This window comes from Drosophila elegans, unplaced genomic scaffold (genome assembly GCF_018152505.1).
Source record: "Drosophila elegans isolate 14027-0461.03 unplaced genomic scaffold, ASM1815250v1 contig_183, whole genome shotgun sequence".
Classification (NCBI taxonomy): Eukaryota; Metazoa; Arthropoda; class Insecta; order Diptera; family Drosophilidae; genus Drosophila; species Drosophila elegans.
Window position 1 is genome coordinate 13,663,607 of NW_024545550.1, and position 17,123 is coordinate 13,680,729.

Here is a 17,123-nt window from a genome sequence, read left to right on the forward strand (position 1 = left end):
GACGCTGGCTTCCCTTCCACATTGAAGAGTTCTTCCTCTGCTGCTCGCTGGTGAGGCATGATGATGAATTCTTATTAGCTGTCTTTGGCTGCGGCAACTTCAACCGCTGGGCTTCCTTAAAACTTGTGCTCTATTTCTCTTGCTGCGCGCCTTAGGTGGGATCAAAATGTGGATCTCCCCTGCGCTGCCGAGTTGGAACCTATCTACGGTCCATTGTCAGATTCATCCACGCAGAAAAAAAATATATATAATGTCAACATAAGACAAGAAGGGAAACTAACTTTGGTTAGCCGAAGTTTACATACTGAAAAATGTGTAAAACATTTAAATTTCAGAAATGTCCCCCATTACTGCGTTGCAAACTTCGGATTTAAAAATGTTACTGTTTACAAAAATTTTCTTTTTTTTTTGTCGTTAAATAACAATTAAATTTTATAATTATAAACTGTAGGTAACCTTTTTAGATAGACAATCTTCGTTTTTAGATCACAAGGTTTTCTAGTTGTGAGTTAAAAACCCGCTTTTTGTTTAGAAAATATTTTTTTTAAGGTAAACTACTATTTTTCAGCAACTGCCTATTTTGAATAGGTTGTGGCAGTTTTATGAAGTCAATGTTTGATTTTACGAATGCTGTTTTTTTCTGTGTGTGGGTTCTGCTGCTGCCTGGCTGTCTGCCCTTAACAACGTATCTGTTTGTTGGGATCAAGCCGTGTTTAGCGTTTATACTGTATGCTCAAGGCGCACACGCATATCCTTCATGGAATGGGCCCTCAGTTCGGTTTGCGTAAACCGAATGAGGTTCAAAGAGCAAAGAGAGGTCTAGCATGCCCTATCCCTCAAATGACTACTCACAAAGGCGGCTAAGCATTTTTTAAACAGATTCTAAGATAGATAAAATATATTTTATACAATTATTTCAGCAAATAAGCGTAAGCAACTTTTTCACTCTTTGAGATCGACACCTTGACCATTCACTTGAATGGTTATTTGGTCACAGGGTCCACTTGCATCGGCCTCCCAATCCCTCTCCCGATGTACTACTCCTCGCCTGGGTAGCGAGCGCAAGGATATCTCCTCGCTCTCACGTCTTATGAAGCGACGCCGCGTTCTAGCGAAGTCAAAGGCTTCCCGCTGCCTCTGACGCGACTGGGCGTAGGCGGCGTCCGTCAACTGCTGCAAGGCCTGCGAGGAGCTGGTGCGCCGAAGCTGGGCGACATCGAAGGGAAATTGGTGCTGCACTTGGCCAGATGCCTGCACAGAGGGCTGGCGCTGGCGACCACCAAAGCATCCAGTTGAGTAGCGCCCATCCGCAGATCGCGACCGGCAGTGGCGGGCCGACTCCCGCGCACTAAGAAGTTGCTGAAAAAAGAAAAAAATTGAGTGGAGGTGAAAGTGGAAGTGTAATTTCTTATTTCGTCGTTTCATACCTGCTGCATTTCATCTTTGCGCATTCGGCGCAAACCCTGCTGTTCCTCGAGCTTGTTGCTCATTAGGCTCATCCAATCACGGGCTTGTCTCAGCGATAGGGAGCTCTGCGAGCGTTCGGGTAGTCGGGTTGGAAACAGCATTTCGCGGGCTCCAACAACACTGCCGCTGTCGAGGACAAATACTCGCGGAAAATCGATTACAAAGTCGCGGCTTCGAATAAGTTCCGCCAAGGCGCTAGGTCTTGTTTGAGCCGTTTCAGTTACAGGCTCAGCAGAGACGTTTCCTGCTTCCACAATTGTCAGACCCTGCGGGGGATCCGGCTGGTACTCCAAAATACTTTCCTCACTGCCTAGAAACTATAACAAAATAGGTCTTTCTAGTAATTCCACTCTGATTCGACTCCAAGAAAAAGGTGATGAAAGCAGTTCTAAATGCAAGGTGCGGCGACTTTAAAATACATTTTCAAATTTCAATATTTTTATTGTTTTGGTTCTTAAAAATGTTTGAGTCTACAGTTTGTAAAAGGGGTTTAGCAAAGATATTGTGTCTTTTCGATTAGTTTAACCGATCAGCATGGTCTTTTTCTGAGATTGAAGCTAAAACAATCTTAATCAAAACAAATCTTCAATAGGCACAAGTTAGCTATTCGATAAACTTTAGAGTATTTCAAACAGATAACATATTTCAGAACTTAAAAAATGCTAAGGATTTAACATTGAAAGGTTTTATAAGAGCAGCTTCAAAATGTTTTAAAACGTAGTCAACCATTCTGTAAAGCCACCAAAAATAAATTAATGCAAATAAATGACGCAGGCATTACGAAATAATTCAAATAAAATATTTTTTGATTTATTCAATGTGAACAACTAAAAGCAATACTTTGGCACCTTCAATATTACAGAAAACGTTAATAAACAATATGCGCTGAGTGCGATTGGTGTTTGAATCTCTTTATGTGTCTAATCGGCAGATATCTCGACTTCGCATGCCTTTGACAAGCAAAACAGTCGCTGATTTTGCTATAATTATTGCATTTAACATTACATCTTCTACAGCTATAAGATATAGTCATTGTTTATAATTGTATTGGTATATTATTTAAGGTAGGCATAGTTATTGTAGTACTCGCAAGTAATTTCCTTTGTCTACTTTTATCGACAATTCTAATCCTTACATAGAACTTAAACATTTACCTTAAACCGTAATGCGATTTATTCATAAATCCGTTTTCAAGTTGAACTTCTAGCGGTATTTTGTAATGTTGCTTAGATACATATAAATGTGCGTGGGGTTCTTGTAAAAACTAAAATTGAAGTCTTCTCATCGGCACTTGTAAGTACACAGTTTTTAAATGGGCTTATTTACAAATAAGTGAATATATCATAGTTCAAAAAGCCTTTAGGTTACTCTGAATCGTCATCAGCACTTGTAATGTCAGGCCAAGAAAGAAGTTAATCCTTCTAATCAATAATCAAGTTTTTTTTTCTAAGCAATACCTAAAATTCACATATAGTACGTACAAAATCTCACAGTTTAAGTTTTAAATACCTAACTCAGTTAAAATTATTAATGACTGGAGCTGACAGAAGAATGAACTTTGCTTGTAATTGGATCATGTAGGTTGCTTTCCTGTAATGTTATATGTTTACTACAATTTTCGATGCAAAGTCTTTGCCAAAGCAAGATGAACATTGGTCTGGTTGAAAGGATTTCGGATCTTACAAATAATTGTAACTTATTACAGCTTACTATTGAATACCTGCTCGCGGGATAGTAAATATGTACACAGTAAGTTGAATGTTACAATAAGTCTAATTCGTGGGTGGCTTGGAAATATCTTAAACGTCGGTCACCTGATGGCTGGCAGTACAAATAATAGCGTGCGGCATTGTGGCGGGAGCGGAGTTACGTCTGGCAAGCTCCGCTACCACCTGCTGCGGGTGGTGTTGGTACGCAAGCGGCTGTAGCTGTTGCTGGATACTACTGCTAGGACTACGACTACGAGGGAGATAGTGGCGAGGAGCGAAACTACTGATGTTGCTAGCCTGTAGCTGCTGGAGGGGTTGCGGCCCCATCGGCAAAGCCACCACAATTACGGGCACCTCCTCGATGGAAGGATGGGCTACAGCCACCGCGGCAATGGGAGCTGTGTGCTGCGGACTGGGAGTTTGATATATTTGGTCACCCACCACATATCCGTAAAACTTGAGCACGTCGAGCTTGCACATGGGGCAGGTTCGGTGCTCGATGAGCCATGGATCGATGCAGTTTTTATGAAATTCGTGCCTAAAAATATGCTGTTCAGTAGTTATCCTATTGAAAGATAGGAGAGCAGATCAATTACTTGCACGGCAATATCCGAATGGTATCTGTGGGTTTATAGGCCTCGATGCAAATTGCGCAGCAGTCGCTATCCAAATCCTTCTCGTCGCTGATTTTCCCCGTCTTCGTTGGGATCTTCATGATGGCCTTTTTGGTAACCGAGCACAGATTGCGCTACATGGGAAAATATAATGGATTAGTCTATGAATATGTTTAACAAGATGCGCAGCTCACAGATTGTTGATCCTTTGCCTGCATGTACCGAAACCTCTGAATGTAGTAGAAGATAAGCCAAACCAGGGAAATAATCATCAAAACGATGAATGATATGGAGACGAACAGCACTGACGTTCTGAAAAATATATAACAACCTCATCATTTCGTCAAAGAGCAATAAATTGAACTGCTTTTTAGTAGTTGATAAAGCAGAACATTACATGCCGGGGCTGTATTTGGAAATTGTCGCGCGAATGTGGCAAGGGGACGTAGCTCAGTGGTAGAGCGCTCGCTTCGCATGTGAGAAGTCCCGGGTTCAAACCCCGGCGTCTCCATATAAGTGTAGAGTTTTCTTTTTCCTTTTTTTTTTTTTTTTTGTTTATGCTGTTTAATAACTATTCCGAACTAGTTTCATTTTATTAAATTGGAAAAATGAAATACAGCAAGAAAAATGTAAGCACTGAATACTGTATAATTTTGACTTTGCTTAAATTTTAACGAGTTAAACCCAATTACTTCTGGCTTACTAAAAAGAAAGATTATGTTACCAAACAAACTAGGCCGTTTTAAATCTTTTCAGTTGAAACTTTTCCAAAAAGTTTTCTTTCTTTGCCATTGCATTTTGAAAAACGCGGAATAAACTTTCGCTGAAAGGGTAGTTATCTAAAATTAAATAAGAGTGTTTAACATTCGATGAAACAAAATATATATTAATCTGCCTTGCCGACGTCATGATGGTAAAGCAGTATTCGGTCATTAGACAAATGTTGCCTCAGCTTGTAACTGTCAGTTGGCCACAACCATAGCACATGGGGACGTAGCTCAGTGGTAGAGCGCTCGCTTCGCATGTGAGAAGTCCCGGGTTCAAACCCCGGCGTCTCCAACAAAGTGCGTAATTGTATTTTCTTTTTTTTTTTTTTTTGAGGGTTTAGTTGAAAAACTACTGTTGCAATTAAAAAACCTGAGCTGCAAGTGATATCAAAACGCACTTTGCAGTATTCCGCTAAAAGAACCATTAAACTAAAAACAATATTGAGTTTAAAGTGTTTGTAGATTTCGGTTATTGTTCGATTTCTTAAATTTTAAATATATTATTGTAAATTACATTATCCAAATTGAATAAATACTCGAAAGTTTCTAGGATTCTAAGGGGACGTAGCTCAGTGGTAGAGCGCTCGCTTCGCATGTGAGAAGTCCCGGGTTCAAACCCCGGCGTCTCCATGCTAAGGAGTTTTGTTACCTTTTTTGTCTCTTCTTTTTCAACTGCCAATAGCTGATAAAACTCACCGGTTTAAGCTGCTGACGGTGCGTACTCCTCGTCGTCCCTCGATAATAGAGATGGTGACATTGTTGCCCCTGTCCACACTGTCCACTAGGTCTTGTCCAATGTTCTGATAAGTTATCACTGCGGCGATGCTTCCTAGACGAATACAAATTCACTATTATTAGCTGGCTGCGAAGCTTAGTCTCAGCGCTCCATCTCACTTGTCTTGCCCTTGATCTGCATCTTCTCCAGCTGCATCACCTGCTTGTCATTGTAGATAATGACACCGGCGGCGTTCTGCTGGTAAACATGCTTAACTTTTTCCTCAAAGGTGCAGCGTCCACGGCGGACCAAGGCTATCCAGGTCACACCCTTGTCTGGCGTTGGGGTTCCCAAAGTTCCGCGGATGTATGGTGTGCAGGCGTAGTCGTCACTGACGTTTTCCGTGGCGCTGATGTGGACCAGACGCCCCGTGACGTTCAACACCTTGCCCTCACCGTAGCGAGCCTGCTCCTGAGCAAAGTCCATGTTGCACAGTGTACTACCATCTAAGTACGACCAGTTGAGGAAGGCGTAGTTATAGACGTCCACTGCAATTCGGTCCTCCATTCCGGAGAAAGTGTGCGTGCCGTTTCCTGGTCTAAAGAAGCGCTCCAAGTCCTGATTGGCGATGGACATGGCGGCCACTAGGGTGGTGGTCGTTGTAGGGGAAGTGAATTGTGGGAGTCCCCCGAACAGCAGCACCAGACAGGCCAGTAAGAGCATTTCCCGTAAATACATACTGCGGTTGGTTTTCAGCTGTTTTTGTTTCTAATCAGAATAACGCATCTGCCTCTGAGCAAGTGTGTTTTCGCTACTGAAACGAAAACGACAAGAAGAGTTTATTAAAATTATTGGAGGTCTGTGGTTATCAGGCGATAAGCTGCCATACTCAAAGCCAGAACTAGCCGCCTTCTGTCCCAGGTTGCCCCACCCGATATGCGCTTTATCAGTAACGCTCAGTTTTTCTTAAGGCGAGCAAAGCAATATACCCCTGTACATCGCAAAAAACCAATACCATGGGATGAAGCGTGGGTGTGTAAAGTTGTTCTGACTTTGAAAAGTGGTTCGGAATCTGGTTTGGACGGCAACCGCCTTTTTCTGCCTCCGCGTTCAAGGCATAACTGACAATTTGCATGCGGACAGTCTTTCACTGAAGTTGATACCTGACCGATAACTACATACTACATTATTACTCGAATTTTGGGACTATAAGAACCATACAAATTTACATATTTACTCATTTGAGTTTGGCAACAAAGTGAAGAAGTCCGTTCGTTGATTTCAACATGCATTTTCTGCTGCCTACTTTAAAATCTGTGCTAATGAGAAATAATACAAGCTTCCTATGTACTAAAACCGGTTTTTCAGGCCCTTATGTCATATATAAATTTCTTTTTCTAAACAGTTGCATATAAAAACAATCAAAAATGTGGCCGCTAACAGCATAAACATACATGTAGGTCTGCCAATGTGGTACATTACGAGTTGAAATATTTAATAAATAAAACTCTGAAAATGCCATGTTTGATTTCATATTATACCCAGAAATTAATGTTGGCAGAAAAAAACCTATTTTAAAATTAATAATAAGGGTATAGGTTAACCGTGCAAAAGTATATACATAAGTAGATATACAAAGCATTTCCGGTCATAATCAACAGCCGACACGACTTGTAGACTCGAAGAATTTGTCCTTCTGCCAAGCTTGATAATACTAAAACATGAATTATAAGAAGTATAGATTTTTTTTTATAAATAATACTAATGCTAGTCGTATAACCGGAACAGCAAAATCATTTGTTGTCATTGTACGATGTTGAAATTCTTGATACTGAATTCGACAAAAATTAATAAAATAGTATTATGGGAGCCCCAGAGAATGTTCTTCGATTGTTCTTGTGCATAGGTATTTGTTTACTTACAACAACTTGTTTGGCGCATGTGGCGGCTATTGCACTTCTTTCTGTTTATTTTTAAAATTCGCATTTATTCATTTTGGCGAATAGCCAGCGGGCAATGAAACGATTTGCCTTTGTTTATTTGTGTACACTATATATATATTTTTTTTGAGTCTTAAACAACTTTAACTTTTGTCTTAACTTTTATTCACGGAAAGCCAAAAGTGACTTTTTTCGTTCTCTTCGAGTTTTGAAGAAGTAGTTTAATTTTAATCAATTGTCATTTTAATGATACCACTTAGGCATTTTGAAATTTAAATGATTTAATTAATTTTTATCAAACCTTTTCTTTAAACGTGTGCGAAGAGTATTCACCAAAAATGTATATGTGTATGAAGAAGTAGAATTGGTGTACATATATACATACACACAAAAGAGCAAGAAACAAATAAAAGACGCAAAGGTAGAAAAAGGAAGAGAAAACTGTCAGTAGATTAAAACAAAGCTAAAAATAAAATTTTACTATTTATTCTGATATTTTTGTGTTTGTTTTATACGTGATTTGCAAAAACGTGCCTCAAATGACAATCTTGTTACCAGCATTTTATTGTCTGCAAATACAATAGAGTGTCTTGTTTTATCAAAATATGTGTGCGTGGATTGGCTCTGCATATAAAATAAGGAAAAGAAACCACGCCAATGATAAGACATGGGAAAAAACTTGGAATTAATTTGTCTACGCCGAAGTTAACACAGTTCAGTATTTTTGTTGAAGATATTTTTTAACAAAGCGGGAAAAAGTGAGGCAGAGGCGTTAGTAAAAAAAAACGTATATTATGTCCTTATTTGTTCTGCCCGATGGTTAACAAGTTATTGTATTGCAGTGTATAATAAGCAAGACCTATTTAAAAAAACACAAATACTGCTATTATGCCATAAATAAAACAGAAGGGTGTACAATGCAAAAGCTAAATAATAGTTGCAAAAGCATTTTAGCCAGTTCGAATGAATGCACCTTACTTATCCATGTATTTCCTAAATGTTTTTAGTACTCACTGCTTTTAGAAAAGTAAGTTATCTAGCATGCAACGATTTATGATACTTATGTTCACGAGCCAAGAAATTGCTTTATCACAGTGGTTGGAACAGCTTCCTTGTTTTATACTACTGATAGTATGATGGGAAAATGAGAAGCCTACATTGTAGACATTACGTTTTCTAATATGCATGGACGTAATTTGGATTGACGGAGTGCAACAAGCAAAGGCAGCCCCTCCATTCCTCCTTCTTGTTGCTGTTTCCTATTCCTTCGATAGGATTTCCTGATATTCTTGACTGGAGCATGTAAAGGGTATAATTACTTGCCAGCTGTTGAGAACTGGTAGCCATTAAGTTTCTGAATTTCTCCACTTTTGTTTTCAATTGTTTTTGCCCATGAAAGATGTGCTTTGGGGGCTATTGGCTGACTGCCCAATTTATAATGCTCGTCTTTATTTGGTAAGTGCATTTTAATATCATTCTCTCTGCAAATTATCTTTCAACCATTCATCAGAGCTTTACTATAGTTGTGCCATTTTCATCTCATCATTATGTTCTCTGAGTAGTGGTCGTAAATGGTCATAATTGGATGATGTTCAAGGGGAAAGCGGTTGGTGTGCTATTTTAAACTCAAAGCAAGGACATTCGAAAATTATTTGGGTTGATGAAAACAGCTTTGAGAAAAAATATCAAGCTTAATTTGTAGGTTTTTAGCTAATTAATTTGCCTTGGACTCGAAACGATTTTGTCATTCCGGAGCCTTGGACATTGGCCAAGAAGGACTCGTCGGAATCGTCGCCACATTGCGGTGCAGACTTGTAAATATTTATGATGCACTTTGCTTTATGACTCGGCGATAAAGCCAATAAAAACCTTGCACCTCTAGGCTGAAAAACTCTCTCGTAGTGTCAATGCATTTGCTTGGAAGTGGTGTAAGAGTGCATATAAATATATAAATATGCATATCCATATAAATATTAACACCCGCTACTTGTGAGTCGCCTTCTTCGCAGCCACGTTCCGAGCGCGGGGTTGGCGGTGAACGGTGTAAAGAGCTAAAAATACCACTGCGGCGTACTACCGGATTGTTATTCTTCTAGTGTTTGTCGTTTCACTGAGTCCGCCCGTAGGTGGTCGGGGAGGCCAGAACATGTGTAAGCCAGCGCTGGCAACGACGTCATACATCTTTACACACCTCCCGAGTGCTGTCCACTCACAACCAGCCCCAACTTATCTTTCCCCTTCGCTGTTAGTCGGAAGCCGACTTGGATCAGCTTTTTTCAAGCCCACCCCAACCCCTACCCGAAGCACCCATTCATTAGCCACTCGAACGTCAGCAGTGTAAAAACGTGATTTCCGCTATTTGCCTGTTGGCACTGTTTGAGTATAATTATTTAGACGGCTTTAGTTGTTTGGGTCGATTTTGCAATTTTTAAACGGGCGCTTTTTTTTAAATGTTTTTTAAAAGAGTACAAAATTTTCTTAATACGCAATAGCTTGCAAACATTTTTAGCTGTTTACCAAAAAAAAAATCAATCCCCCAAAAGAATGATAACACATTATTGTGATAATTAAACGAAAAAAATGCCGATACCACGGAATGAGAACAGTCTGAACTTAGAATCTGAACTTGTCTTTTGATGTAGGGCTTTTCATGAGCTCGCACTTGGTGCAAGCACTTGATAGCCAACAACAGCTTACTGGATATTCAGGTGTATCACCGACAGCAGAATGTTTGGCACTTGCTAATTAGTTTGCAGTACCCATACAGACTGCACCCCCAACCACTAGCCACCACACTTCCTTGTGTCTCCCTCGTTTAGGCCATGGCAACGTGCTGGCGATTTGCAATTTGCGTGCCGAGATTGCTAAACAATATCGATTTTTATAGTACGTCGAGCTTTTTAATCATCGATAGAAGGAAGCCTCATTTGTTTTCTGCCCCTACCCTGTCTGATCTCGGCTAACATTAGAAAAGTCGCATTTGTATCCAATTAGTGGGAAGATTTAATTTTTGTCGGGTGACATTTGTAACGATATTAATGTCTTGTCGGGGCTTCTGCCTTGATTTTTTTATTCCTTTTCCTATGCGTCGACCTACTGTTTGTCAGCCTCTTATTACACCTATTTTTCGTTTAAAGATTTCATTTGTCATTTGACAATCTCTAATGCGGAAAAATAATTTAATTCTTCTTTTATTTTTTTTATTTTTTCTGCTTGGCCAATGAGATTCACATTCTCGGAAAAAAAATAAAATGAAATTTTTTTAAGACCAGAAGGCAGAAGGGGCTCGTCGATCGCATTCCACTTTGAATCGCAGACTCAAAAGATTTTGTCGACTTAATTAACGCCGCCCTGGGTAGTCTTTAGTCCAAAGACATCGGCCCTGAGAAAGATATTACCGATTGCCTTTGCATGCAAATGCATCTCCAGCAGCGCCTTGTCCGGGGAAGGAAGGAGAAGGGGCGCCAGAAGTGACGCACTCCTGGAGTGCGACTCGTGTCTATTTGTGACTGGGACCGTCTACTGGTAATTGTGAGTCATGTCTTAAAAGTTTCGACTGGGGAGTCTCTATTTTCCACGTCTTGTGTAGAAAATGAAAAATAAATTTGGTGTTCACTTTGAGATAATTAAAAAACCCATCCGAACTAATTTATAATTTCAAATTTTGAAGGACTGTAATGGACAGCCTGAGAAAATAATATTGATAATATTATATTAAAACAAGAAAGAAAGCAAACTTCGGCAAGCCGAAGTTTATATACCCTTGCAGCTATTGCAAGACTTAAACATTTTTGAAAACATTAAAATTATAATTTACTTGCGTATAAGTTTAGAAACATTGAAGCTATGATGATTTGCAGCTCAATTATTTGAAGTTATTTTATATATTTTTATTGTTCCTATGGGAGCTATATGATATAGTCGTCCGACTTTGATGAAATTTAAACCATAATTCTGAAATATTTAACCATTGCTATATGTCGAAGAACTAAACAAAAAATTAAAAAACAGCAAAGTTATAATTTTTTTTCATTTATTTTTCCGATTGTTCCTATGGGAGCTATATGCTATAGTCTTCCGATCCGGCTCGTTCCGACTTATATACTACCTGCAATAGAAAGACAACTTTTGGGAAAGTTTCATGCAGATAGCTTTAAAACTGAGAGACTAGTTTGCATATAAACGGACGGACAGACGGACAGACGGACAGACGGACAGACGGACAGACGGACAGACGGACAGACGGACATGGCTAGATCGACTCGCCTAGTGATGCTGATCAAGAATATATATACTTTATAGGGTCGGAGATGTCTCCTTCACTGCGTTGCAAACTTCTGACTGAAATTATAATACCCTCTGCAAGGGTATAAAGATTCAATCACACCTCTGCTAATCCAATTTCGATTGCCCTCTATGGACTCTTATCACTTGCTTCTTTTGGGGATGCGAAACAAAAGCCATCGCAAACATTAATGATTAATGAGACTGGAGATAAGCTAAACGTTTTATAATATTTGGTACTCTTAATCACACAATATTAATGGTTTATGAGGATGGGGGTAAGCTAGACTAGTTGTTAATTTGACATGTGGATTTTAATCACAGAATATTTGTTTTAATCTTAAAAGCTTTTGATTTAATGTGTTGTAGAAAAAAACACAACAAAAGTTCTTATTGGACACTTGAATATGTTATTGATAGCTCCGAAGGCGTTGAAAGTAATTAAGCACTCAATGGGACAAATAAAAGCGAATTCTCCCGATACTTTCCACTCTACAAGCGTTAGATTTCAGTTTATTGAAACAAGTCTAAACTGGCCATAGCTGTGTAAATGCGGGGATAACTGACTTCAGCATGAGACTCTGGTCGCAATGACAGACTTCGTTACACAAAGGTCTTTGGGGACGCACTTGCTAACACTCTCGTCAGTTGACTACTCTAAATATTTTTTTTTGCCCTTGCTAAAAACACAGACAGCTATAGCTTTTATAATATATTTTCTAAAATGTATTAAATAATAATTGAAAAATCGACATAACTTCGTTGTTTAAGTTGTATGACACAAAACTCAAACTTAATCACTCTTATTTACTTTTTCGATAAAGACCTGTCCGACTAGGCACATTTGCTTCATACGGATTATTTAAAAGTTTCTATCGGTAGCTGTCTTACAGCAGTTTTTATAGTAATTCCTGAAGCAATATTAGTATTGTGGATGTTTGCATTAATGGCTGCTGGAACCAGTCAATTATTTGATCGTTAGAACTTTTAACAGTTTCCATTTCTTATATACTTCCTATTTCTTATATTTTACTTTTTTCCGTCTTGATTTTGATATCTTTGTTGTAGATCTGCATAATTATTTTAGATTTCGATTTTTAGATTTTATCTGAATTTCACTTTCATTTCACCGCAGAATGTTTTGTCTAAACGGTTATTTAATGAACGACAGCTATCGCTAGGCAATTATGCCATAAATATTTTCCAATTAACATAATTCACACACATCAGAAACGTGGGTGCATTTAAAACTCTCTGACTTTTCTGTTTTGCCACTTAATGAGCCATTTGCATAGTCAGTAATTTTGTGTTTCTCTTTCGTGACATATAGCACAAAAAGTGCCGTTAAGAAAGTCAACGATTAATGTTGAGTAACTCCATTAGATTTCGCTTGATATATGTGATGTCGAAGCAGTCGAATTTCTAGTTTCAACGCCTGACGGGTTCCAAATAAAGGAAGCATATTCCACTCTTGAACACACAAATGCTGAGAACACTGTCAGACGTGAGTATGGGTCCTTAAAAAGTATAGTGTTTCTTTTGACAAATAATTTTGTTTGTATATTGGTGTCTATTTAAGTATCTTGAGTTGTGGCTAACCAATTTAGCTAACCTATGTTTCATTTTACAACTAATATATAACCATTCGACTTTTAATGACAAAATTCACTTTTCAGGTACAAGCTTAACTGAGAGATAAGATAAGTCAAAAAAATTTTCTTTTGAATAACATGACTCTTTGAAGGATCGTACATACGTCCTTCATATTTCTAAAATGTAATGTGCAAGTCTTAAGACTGCCGAAATCGTAGCCTTATCGAATTTTATTGCCCTTAATGACGATGGTCATAGTATTAAATTAATTATATATTTTTTTATAAATGTTTGTACTGATTTATAAAATACTTAATTTTTTTTACAGCTGCCAGGGCGTAAAAACTTTGGCTTGCCGTAGGGCTAAATGGCTCTTTCTTCTTAAGCTAGCATTTTTCTAAGCAAAACAAGCTTAGACATAGAGTAAGAAATATTTAGAGACACCATTTGCTCTGCCCGAACCTCTGCCCAAGTTCTGCTGAGAGCAATGTTCGAAGTTAAATTTAATTTCCCACCCTACTAATCAGCTTTTGGTTCGAGCTTGCAATTCGGTCCCGCGGTGAATTTGCAACTGCACTGCTCGCACCAGCCCTTAACAATGAGAGCGACCAGTTCAGCTGCAGAAACTCACTGCGGGGCCAAATTACAAGTTCAGATCGAGCCGTGAGAAACTGAAATTGTCCTCTCTTTGTATCCATGTGGCATCACTGGCAGAGCGGCATCAAGAGAGGCGGCAGAGCAAATGGCGCGTCTATAAAGTTTCTTACTCTATGAAACAAGTCAAGTTCGTTGGTTTGGTCGTTCCGCGTTCCGTGTTTTTGGTTAAGTTCGGGTTCGTTCTCAAGTTTAAATTTAATAATTACTGTTATTTGGTGTGTGATATTTAGTATTTTTTGTGTAATTTAAGCAAGTAATTGTCGGAAACCAAAACCAAAGCTAAAAAGCCAAGCCTATCCCAACAGAGTGCCACAACAAAGTGGTGACTGCCTGGTTAAGTTATTTTTCGAATGCGGCAGGCGATAAAATAAATAAAGCCGAAAAAACAAAACACAAGCCCCAGAGCATCGTTAAGCAACAGCAGCAAGAACAACAGCCAGTGAGGCAGCAAAAGGCAAAAACAAAAACAAAAGCAACGGCAAGAAAAAGAAGACGAAGCTGAAAATCGAGGCGATGATGATGAAGCTATTACCGAGAGAGCGAAAAGCTTCGGCCACAACTAACAGCTGTTAGAAAGAGACAGGTGAGTAGGTTTGTTTTTGTTTGTTTTTTTCCTTCCAGATCCTTGATCGCAAACTCATTGCTTTTAATGAGTATGTCAACGATAAAACAAGAAAGGAAGCAAACTTTGGCAGGTCGAAGTTTATATACCCTTGCAGCTATTGCCAAAATTAAATGCTCTTTAAAACATATAAATTTAGATTTAAAAATATTGAAGCTATGACGAATTTTAGCTCAATTATTTGATCTTCGATTCGTCCGAATTTAATAAATTTAAAAGCATAATTCAAAAGAATAAAGAATGTATATACTTTATAGGGTCGGAAATGTCTTCTTCACTGTGTTGCAAACTTCTGACTCGAATTATAATACCCTCTGCAAGGGTATAAAAATATACCTCGACTTGTTTTAATTTTCTGTGGTAGACAATATTATTTACAACTTGAAAAGGGTTAAACACTTTTCACTTCATTCCCTGGATAATTGCCAAGTTCATTGCACTTAGAGCTGAAGAATGGCAAAGGGCGCGGTGGCGAGTAAACAATGGGAGGCAAACACTGAACACCATATCAACGACAAAGAACGTCAAACATATTGGAGTTCTCTAATTGGGCAAGCAAAGTGTAAAATTAAATTTTTGTTTTTTTTATTTTTGGTCCATGTCGGGCAGCTGCGATAGAGACTGAAAACACTTTATTGACATTGTAATACTTCCTCTAAAAACTTCCTTGTCTAAAACTTTTTAACATGAAACTGTTTAAAGTTATTTTTCCTTTTCAGATGTAGAAGGGAACCATTTAAATCAGGGTACTATGAATACCCTTCAGTTGAAGTTGCACAAGTGTGTGTCACAATTGTCCCGAATATACTTATTGTGCTACACATTTAGTTCCGATTTGACATTTGAAGCAAATATGTTTGTTCTACAACCAGTTCAATAATCTTAATGCTACCAGTGAAATTGCAGTTCTTTGAAAAGAGAAACTAGTTTGGACGTCGCTTTTCACTTGGCGCGTTAGCGTGCTTGAGCGAGAATCGCTTCGACAGAGAAGCTGTCTGCGTAAAATGCAACCAACTTCACGATATACATACAAGCGACACAGTTCGTTGTCAAAAATGAAGCAATAAAATTAGACTAGTGACAACAAATATAAGAGTAACAACAGACATCGGTTAAATGGGAGCTTGAATTTTGGTTTAAACAAACTGTAGATTAAAAGGGAGTTGAGAAGATGATTGGGCATGCGCAGGTCATCTTTTCTCTTTAAATATTGCGATGATTTGTTTTCTTTGACGACTTGAATATTTAAACCTGCCCTGCTGAATTTGCTGTTGGTTTCCGTATACGCTTGAAGGCAATGACTGTCATAGAACAACAATAAAATGAGTTGTTGGGAAAGAGAATACTTAGGAATAATACCAGCTGTAGTTAGCTCAAGCTTTGACAACACTTTTTCTGCACCAAATTGATGAAGAAAATTATTAACTTGGCCCAAACTTGTCCTTTTTGAATTTTAGCTACAGACGAGTTTGAATCGCAAAAAGAGTTATCCGATTTTCTACTGGATTCCCTTATTTGCGGACTGTGTTGCAGAAGAGGGAGAAAAAGCATTGGGCCCGCTGGTCTTTCGTTTTTATTGATTTTTCCCCAGACCTTTCCTTTGTTGCTGCGGAGCTGTTGCATTAATGTTATATGAATGCTTTGCGAATATGTACCTTTAATTCTTTTTGATTTAATTTTGAATATGGTCCCACATAAGGAGTCAACATTTTTTTTAAGTGTAGTTTGTTTGGTTATAGATTTCTAGAAATGCAAAACTTGAACTCGACATTTTGTTTGCATCTGGCTTAAAATAAGTTGAGAGACATAGGAAACAAATTTATATTTTTGGATCAGTACCTGGTGCATAAATTATCGGCTCATCTAATTTATGGAAACAAAAAAAAGCTGTCTGTCGTACTTTCAAAGTCTATCTTGTTTTGGTTCAAGCTGGAAAGCATTGAACTTTTGCTGGAATTTTTAAAGTGCGTTGCCCAACTCTACGTTATCAGTCTGCGTTGAAAAACAATGGTTTGCTAAGAAAAACGTATCTTCTGTTATAATCACTTAATAAACACTTGTGCTATAAAGCAAATTGACTCACCTTAAGCCAACTGAATGTATACAAAATTGTCGGTATTTTAGAGCAACGAGTTGAAAGAATGAAGCCAGAATGAAAATTTTAAAGCGGTTGATACTTTTGTTGCCCCAACAGCTGTTTGTACCCACCACTCACTCGTACAATATAAATAAACAGCAGATACTTTCTTCGTTTGAGTGCATTGAAATTTATCTGCGCTTTTTAATTTTCTTGACGTATTTTTGTATTATTTTGTTTTTCTGTTGCTTCACCACCTATTTTTTTTGTGTGTTATGCGAACGCGCTATAAGGGCTTGAGATATGTGTTTTCTGTTGTTGGACTTGTCTCTCTATCTCAAAACACTTGCTGTAGAGCTTTTGCGATCCTGCTGTTTCCTCTGGATATTGCCGTTTATTAAGTTACAGTTGAGTAAGTTCCGACACGATTATTTAAATATAAGAAAAACTGACTAGCCGAGAAAAAAACAATTTAGTATAGATCCGCAGATACGCGCGGAGCGTCAATCTAGCAGCAGACGGTTGCCAGCCGACGGATGTATCCAACTCGACTGATTCAACTAGGCGGAGAACTCAAGTGGAGAGGCGCCCAATTCGAATTCGAAATGGAAATAAAAATACAGATTCAAACAACGCAAGCGCCTGAAGAGCGTGCAGTTCGAAGAGAGCCGTAAAGAG

At 38.5% G+C, this 17,123-nt stretch overlaps 1 protein-coding gene and 3 non-coding genes across 5 annotated transcripts; 3 read left to right on the forward strand and 1 right to left on the reverse strand.

The window, feature by feature from the left end:
• Window positions 1-904: 904 nt before the first annotated feature.
• On the reverse strand, window positions 905-17,009 carry LOC108141383 (protein goliath). Of its 2 annotated transcripts, XM_017264732.2 has the most exons (8): window positions 16,452-17,009; window positions 5,452-6,086; window positions 5,254-5,386; window positions 3,985-4,102; window positions 3,773-3,924; window positions 3,618-3,714; window positions 1,428-1,784; window positions 905-1,359 (listed from the first exon to the last, which is right to left on the reverse strand). In XM_017264732.2, exons 2-8 carry the CDS (start codon window positions 6,008-6,010, stop codon window positions 943-945), a joined length of 1,833 nt encoding a protein of 610 aa, XP_017120221.1. In that variant the 5' UTR covers window positions 6,011-6,086; window positions 16,452-17,009; the 3' UTR covers window positions 905-942. The 2 variants fall into 2 exon arrangements, with proteins under 2 accessions (XP_017120221.1, XP_017120218.1); XM_017264729.2 differs by lacking the exons at window positions 905-1,359; window positions 1,428-1,784 and having other exon boundaries at window positions 2,256-3,714; window positions 5,452-6,083; window positions 16,452-17,006.
• Window positions 4,230-4,301, forward strand: Trnaa-cgc. Its single transcript has one exon. It is a non-coding gene; the product is annotated as a tRNA-Ala (tRNA).
• Window positions 4,778-4,849, forward strand: Trnaa-cgc. Its single transcript has one exon. It is a non-coding gene; the product is annotated as a tRNA-Ala (tRNA).
• Window positions 5,116-5,187, forward strand: Trnaa-cgc. Its single transcript has one exon. It is a non-coding gene; the product is annotated as a tRNA-Ala (tRNA).
• Window positions 17,010-17,123: the final 114 nt, after the last annotated feature.

Bases quoted from the DNA above. Each gene is read 5' to 3' on its own strand.
- LOC108141383 (XM_017264732.2), bottom strand. From the start codon at position 6,010: ATGTATTTACGGGAAATGCTCTTACTGGCCTGTCTGGTGCTGCTGTTC. The intron at 4,103-5,253 runs GTGAGTTTTATC...TATATTTTTCAG, and splicing joins ACCGTCAGCAGCTTAAACCG to AACGTCAGTGCTGTTCGTCT. The intron at 3,925-3,984 runs GTGAGCTGCGCA...TTTCCCATGTAG, and splicing joins AGGCAAAGGATCAACAATCT to CGCAATCTGTGCTCGGTTAC.